This window comes from Maylandia zebra, linkage group LG7 (assembly GCF_041146795.1).
Source record: "Maylandia zebra isolate NMK-2024a linkage group LG7, Mzebra_GT3a, whole genome shotgun sequence".
NCBI lineage: Eukaryota > Metazoa > Chordata > Actinopteri > Cichliformes > Cichlidae > Maylandia > Maylandia zebra.
The window spans coordinates 65,221,591-65,228,742 of record NC_135173.1 but is presented as its reverse complement, the minus strand read 5'-3'; the positions used below and the strand labels follow the sequence as shown (position 1 = coordinate 65,228,742).

Genomic DNA, 7,152 nt, shown 5'->3' with positions numbered 1-7,152 from the left:
TCATCTGTGATTGTCTCTAATGTTTAGGCACATCAATATCTGGTAACATCACAAATGTGAGTCGTGATTCAGATGTCAGGAAACAGGTCGGAGCTACCCAAATCTTTAAATGTTTAAACAATATCAGGCTCTGTTTATTCTCGGGCCGGCAGCGATGTAAGGTGCCCAAAAAAGGGGATTATGTGACCGTCCCATATGCTCTCCAATCCTGTAAACAACACACTCCCATCTCTGGAACACGGGGTTACAGATGGAAGGTGGACAAGTTTAAATTGCAGGCCTAAACTTAATCTTTTCCTATAAACAAGTCTTACTGTATTCAAAGCAGAGCTGAAGTCAGTGCTCTGCCAGAGACACATGGATGATGCCGCTATCAGTGCCCCTATCACTTCATGCCCCAGTTGCCCAAACATGGTAAGCTCCTCTGACGCTTGCTTTACCCAGACAAAATAGCTCTTCTGTTTGCCTGTGGGCTGTTGGGTTGAGTGTGTGTGCGTTTGTGTGTGTCTGTGGGCGTGAAGACGTCTGAGAGCCGTGTCAGAATTGGGCGTTCAGAAAAGGATACGTTCTTCCAGATTTGGATGGATGTATTTTCATTGCTTGGTTTCAAAATCACGAGTAAATTCAAAGCTTGCCAGCTCAGGGCTGCAGAACGGCACCGGTGCAGAGCCTGGCTGGTTCTATAGGTACAACTTACACGTGTGTCACGTGTAGGCAAACAAAAACGAAACAATTACACATTTACAGACTCTTAGTAGTTCTCTCGAGAACCACTAATTGAAACAACATGAGTGAATTAAATCATTAATCACAGAACATTAAAGCCAGGAAACAGATCGTGCTGAGTAAAGACTTTACAGCTTTATCTTCACGAGGCTGAGATTTACAGTTAGAATAATGTTTGGCACTTATTTAAACTTAATGTCAATGAATGTCATTCAAACACGCTTGTGTTTATATATGCCCCTCCCCCTGCACACAGACACAGTAGAGCAGGCACTATAGTCATCCTTATGACCTCCGACTCTGCAGTGCACCTACTCGTGTGTCCTGCACACCTGGTGAGTTTGAAGCAGATCAGATGACTAGTTGTTGAAACTGGCGAGGAAAAAAAAAGACTTCTGGATTTTTGGTATGATGAACAAGATCGTTCCCACGCTTTCCTTCTAAACAGACTCACTTTGTTATACTTTTACCAGCGTCTTTCTCCTTCATCCTTCACTTCTCTCCTCGCTTCTCGGTGCTGTGATTGTCAGCGTGCTGCATCATTGGTGAAGCCACGTGCTCTGTGTTTATCATCAGGAAGGGGAGGGAGATAGAGGGAGGGAGAGAGAGAGAGCTCTTTCTCTCTCATTTCTACTGCGACCACAGGAAGACACACACATTCACGCACAAACACTCTGAGACGTACACTCAGCCAGTCTGTAGCAGCCTGAGGGACGGACACAGAAAACACAGCTACACCAGACTTTGCGGCCACAGAAGCTCTGAACAACACCACAGGTACCGTAAAGCTTTGTCTGCCTGGATTGTGATATTGATTCAACAGTTTCTACCTAAGTGGCAAACAGTCATTTGCAGGTGAACTCTTTGAGAAGCTTCGTGTTTTGACTCTACCCTCAGCTTTGAGCTCGGATGCAGTGAGCCTGCTTTGTGTTTGAGGACTAGAGGAGGAGGATGTTAAAATGAGGACAGGAATTTTGGCACGGTGTATGTGAATGCTGCTGCTGGAGCTTTGTGCTTTTTACTTTTCCTCTCTCTCTCTCTCACAGACACACACACACACACACACACACACACACATATACACACCCCTGTTTCCAGCCTCTGCATTGGTGAGAACAGGATGTCAAGAGGTTGAATTTATTGACCCCACAGGAACAAAAGTGCGACATTTAGAAAACCAGACGGGATTATTATTATGTATTAAACCCAAAGCCTTTGCATTTATATTGTATTTCCCTGGTTTACAGTTGGATTATAAAGTTGTAGTTTAAAAAAGTCTTGATGCTTTTAATAATCGTCTCATTCTGATGTGTCTGACTTTGGCAATGGCAGGGGAGGGAGCGATGCGTGCTAAAGAAAACAATGCTGGATTTGAAGGAGATTGAGTCAGCTGGATGATGAATCGACAGTAGGTGGAAGTCATAAAAGTTGATTGAATCTGGTGCAGGCTTGTGATCGCATTTAAAAACTAAGAACCATATAAGACAACATTAATGTATATGCAGATTTTATCAGAACTCGGTGAGGTTTGCAGCGTCACACCAGCAGCAGAATGAACAGATGAACAGATTAAAGAGCATTTTTCATATCCTTGAAAAAGCAACAGTGTTGATGTCTCATTTTTATTTGCACCTCTTACATAATTTCTCTATCAGATCAGCAAATGCACTTCCCTTATCATTTTCTTGCAGTGCATCTTTTGCTATGTTCAGATTTCAAGCTACTACAAAACTTATTGACTCGTATTCTTCCTGCTGCTTCTTGAGAACATGAAACAGCCGCTGAATCCGAGCTGGCCTCCCCTTCGGGAGCGGGTCTGTTTCTCAGCTCGCAGTTTATAAATAGATTTACAAAGAGCAATACGCTCCTGCTCTTGTTCATCACGAGCCACACAGCAATGCTAGCTCACACCTTATCGCCAATCCAGTTAGTCCATATTTGGCCAGAGGGGATTTTTGGGGATATAGATTTATCACATTATTCCAGAATTTTCTACAAGTATGAACAACATGAGTTAAAATCTTGCTTAATTTCCAGTGGAAGAGATGCAGTTTTGGGTTTTTCTTATAAATCATGTCACCTCCTGCTACTATGCGCCGATTAACAGCTCATAATTATCCGCAATTTTACTGCTCCCTACATCCAACTCACTATGTATTGCACTACAACTCAAAGTAAAAAGGTCACTATCCCCTATAAAAAGCACAATAAGGGTTACTACGTGTCCAAAATGGCAATAAGATACGAGCGATCCTGCTTCCATGTTTCACCTGCTGGTTCTAACCACAAGTTCAAGCTCTGACTTTACATCTTGTGGACTTCATGAAAATCAAAGGTATTGGGAAATTTCACAGCCACGCATCTGTGCAGATGAAAAATTTAAGACAACCTGTCAGATCAACAAAGCATATGAAGTAGTAGGAAAGTCCCAATACCAAGCCCCAAGTCAGAGGAGCTTTAAAAGCTAGCAAGCAGCCACTGCTTAGGAAGCTAAATGTAATTAGCACAGTTCTGACAGTTCACGACATCTGCATAGCAAACATACAATTGCACATGCATAAAGCACAGATATGAATCATTAAGGACTTAACACTGACCAGCCCATCCAGGGTTAGACTTAGTGTTGTTGATGTTATTGTTTAATTACATGCTAAATGGGGAAAATCCTTTATAAACTACAAGATGATAAATAGATAGAAGTCAGATAAAAAATGGACATTGCAGTCACATGACTCTTTTAATCTTTTCAATTTGTTCACCTTGAATTCACGATCAAGGTAGGAGGTGAAGTTTTCTAACAATCTTATGAAAACCCTAAATAGGAAAAGATCTCACGTAGAATTTTCCAATTGATTTGAAACGTGCATCTACTGGGAGGCTGCTGGATAGCACTGGTGATATTTTTGCTATTGTCAGCATAAACTTCAAGAGTTTTCACACCTTAAAAACCTTTTAGCCACAATTTGATCTTCATAAAGCTCTGACTAGTTCAAATCACTTTACTTTGGTCACAAGTAAATTGCTTGAAACAAAGCAAAGAGAAAAGTTTGACTTTTGGATGGGGATTACTTTATTACTTTGAATTAACAGATAAGAAATAAGATAAGATAAGATAAGATAAAACTTTAATAATCCCTCGGGTGGGTTCCTCTGGGAAATTCGGTTTCCAAAAGCACAGCACTGACAGAAGTTACAGTTACAGAATATTATATATATATATATATATATATATATATATATATATATATATATATATATATATATATATACACACACACACACACATATATAAATACAGAGACATATATAAATAAAATATACGAAGGGGATAAATAGAATAAATAGGAATAAAAATAAAAATACAAGTGAATTGCACATTTCAAGTATGGAGTCTATTGCACCGTTGACTATTAACAAAAGTATTGCACAAAAGGTATTGCACAGTGAGGTGAAGAGGCACTACAGCTTAGAAATAGAGTGCTGAAGTCAGAGGCTACATGTTGTGAGATTTGACAGTGTGGTTACGTGGTGATCTCCTCTCTAAAATACAAGACAAACACATGAAATCACATACTGTACTGTTGAAATTATGCTTCTAGAACATTTAACTATTTAGTAAGGAATGCTAAATGGCTAATTCCCCAACTTTAACCTCTGAGCAGAACTTAAGCTGACTGTGAGGTGCTTAGCAGTCACATCAGCTCTCAAGTTGGCTAAACACTTTTATTCTGTTAAGACATTTCCTTGTACAAAACAGCAAGATTAACCTACATTTCAGATGGGGGTAACAAAACTATGCCTTAGAAGAGATGTCGGGTATGTGAAGCTTTCATTGCTCGCTTTCTTGTTCCTTCTGTTTGGAAACAACTCTTCTTGCTCTTTGGGTTCTTTGCACCACTCCATAGCCCCCATCTCCCTCCCCCCAGTGGCATTTTCAATAGCTAGACAATGAGGCTGGCACTGAGAGCGAGCCACTGCAAAAGCAAAACTGTTATTACCGTGTTTTGCATGCTGATACATTTCCCCTTTGCGTCCCCATTTGTGTTGGATATTTGCTCTAACCCAGTAGCATCCTTGTGTCTCCTGGAAACTATATCTATATAAATTATAAAAGGTTGTTGCATGTCTTTCTGGCCACTATTAGAGGCCAGTAAAAGTCAGTTGATGTATTATTAGAAACCCCATGGCTTTTTTATTGATTTGAAAATCTGACTAATTAAATATCACTCACCTAATAACAGAAAAGTCCTTTTCTATCATTTAACCTTTACATTTTTCTCCCTAATTTTTTATGACCATTTTCTTACTGACCTCTGTCGCCTGTTTTATTATTCCTTCTGTCTGTTCTCTGTAGCTTTGCTGCATGACCTTTCCTCTTATAACCTGTGAATTTTATTATTGCCTTTGCACCTGCAATGCACCAACGCTAGTACAGTAGTTCTTGTCTCTTGTATTTTTATACCTGCTGCTAGATGGGGCCTGGATTGTTTTGGAACTTCCCTCCCAAGGCTGGCTGCACGGTTCCACAAAGCCTCCTGCAGACCATGTACGTAGGATCGTAAAGCCACTGTACCTACCTACCTACATAACCTACCATACTGTACCACATAGGTCTCTCCTTTATCCAACCCGAGTGGATATACATCTATGGCATTCTCTGTCCATTCGCCCCATTCTGTCAATCAGTCAGACCAGTGTTTCAAGCATTCATTCTGCAGCAGCCAGCAAATGCCCATAAATCCAATCAAAAATCATAATTCTGTTGTTAAACAAACATGCATTTGACAGGAGCAGTCCATCTGCCATATATATATATATATATATATATATATATATATTTTTTTTTTAAATTTTATTTTATTTTTTTAAACTTTTTTTTTTAAAGAAGAAAAAAAACACACAACAGATACTGGAACAGATACTAGGAATTAGGCCGGGAATAACGCCAGACTCTTGAATTGAAAATTCTCTCTACAACCGTTGGCAAAAACCTCATCCAGGTGACACACCGCGTGGTATGAGCCTCTTCCAGCGTGTGCAGTTTGCTCATCCTTCAGACTCTTCATCGCTTTAATATGCATATTTTTAAATGCATCACTCTATTTAATTCTGACTGTATAGAAAACACCTGAACAGTTTAAATTCAACCTGTAGCTGGGCTTTTGCTAAGCTTGTGCTTACAGGATGCTAATACTACTGTTTTAAATGACAGTGAATGATTTCCTATATACCATTATTTGTTATCTTACCACTGAATTCCCATACTGTTTTACATCCCATATTATTGTATCCTAGTTCTTATATGTAGGCTTGATATTTGGATTATATCATAAATTCTAAATAAAGAATCATAAATCAGTACAGAGATGTACGCAGGAATGCACTAATAGCTATGAACTTCTTCTTAAAGGCTGCTGTTGTTTAAGGATTGTAGTTTAACAGATTAGCAGCTTTTAGAAAACTTGGGTTGTACGTATTAACAGTTATTTATTTTGATGCTTGATAAGGAATCTTGGCTCTAAATAAATACACAATCCCAAAAATGTGGTGAAAAAACAAAAAACAAACACACAAGATGCTGGATTTCACCTTTCATAACATCAGCTGAAATTTGCTTGTAAAGCTGATCCTAGCCTGGTCACTTTTGTCTTGTGTTTGGGCCTAACTGATTCAGTTTAATGTGTTTAAATACTCCCGTCAGTTTTGTTGGTTCACACAACAATCCTTTGCACATTCATATTTCTGTAAAGTTTCAGTTCCATGTTGGAGTCTATGAGGCCTGACTGGAGATGAATCTTTCTCCAAACTGCTAATGTTACTAAAGCATATCAGCATGCCCCGTCATCGCACACATTGTTTTGTTTTTTCCCCTCGGTGTGTGTGTTATGTTTTGCTGTCACCCATTAATTTTGAAATGCCAGCCCTGGTGCTGACTATCCTGTGTGACTGACTCATTGTTGATGGAACTCCATGTTCCACACATCTCTGCATGCATATTAATGCCTCTTTGTTGCAGAGCTTCACCGTGTGCTCAAAATATAGTTTGCAAACAAAACCGAGTATGCTTCTAAGGAATATCCCTTTAATGTCAAATGATTCAAAGCTGTATCACCTCACGGTAACTGCAGGATTAGTTGAGTATTCTGTCTTGTGAACAACTGAAAAACCTTTTATTGTGAATATAGTACAAGGAGAAGCTTCATACAGTGAAAGTAAGTACATCTACATACAGCTAGAAACCTGTGGACTTGAATGAAGTACACTTGTAGGAACAATAATAGCACTTTTTCAACATAACAATCAGAATAAAATGAGTAAATGTTGCGATTTATCTTTTTTTTAATCTATTTTGCTGATATTTTTTATTCAAGAGCTACAATCATTAAATTAGCTAATGTATCTCATCAAACTATACTTCCCATTAAT

The 7,152-nt window shown here is 39.0% G+C and overlaps 1 protein-coding gene across 5 annotated transcripts in view; it reads left to right on the top strand.

Annotated features, from left to right (window-relative positions):
• Positions 1-1,348: 1,348 nt before the first annotated feature.
• The window catches only part of ndrg4 (NDRG family member 4), a 73,509-nt gene continuing 67,705 nt past the window's right edge, over positions 1,349-7,152 (top strand). For 2 of the 5 annotated variants that reach the window (XM_004566144.5, XM_004566141.5), the window contains exons 1-2: positions 1,354-1,503; positions 5,199-5,272. In XM_004566144.5, the coding sequence (XP_004566201.1) occupies positions 5,199-5,272 (74 nt within the window). In that variant the 5' untranslated portion in view covers positions 1,354-1,503. Of the gene's footprint in view, positions 1,504-5,198; positions 5,273-7,152 lie in introns of all 5 variants that reach the window. The other 3 variants (XM_076886908.1, XM_004566143.5, XM_004566142.5) reach the window with 2 other exon arrangements.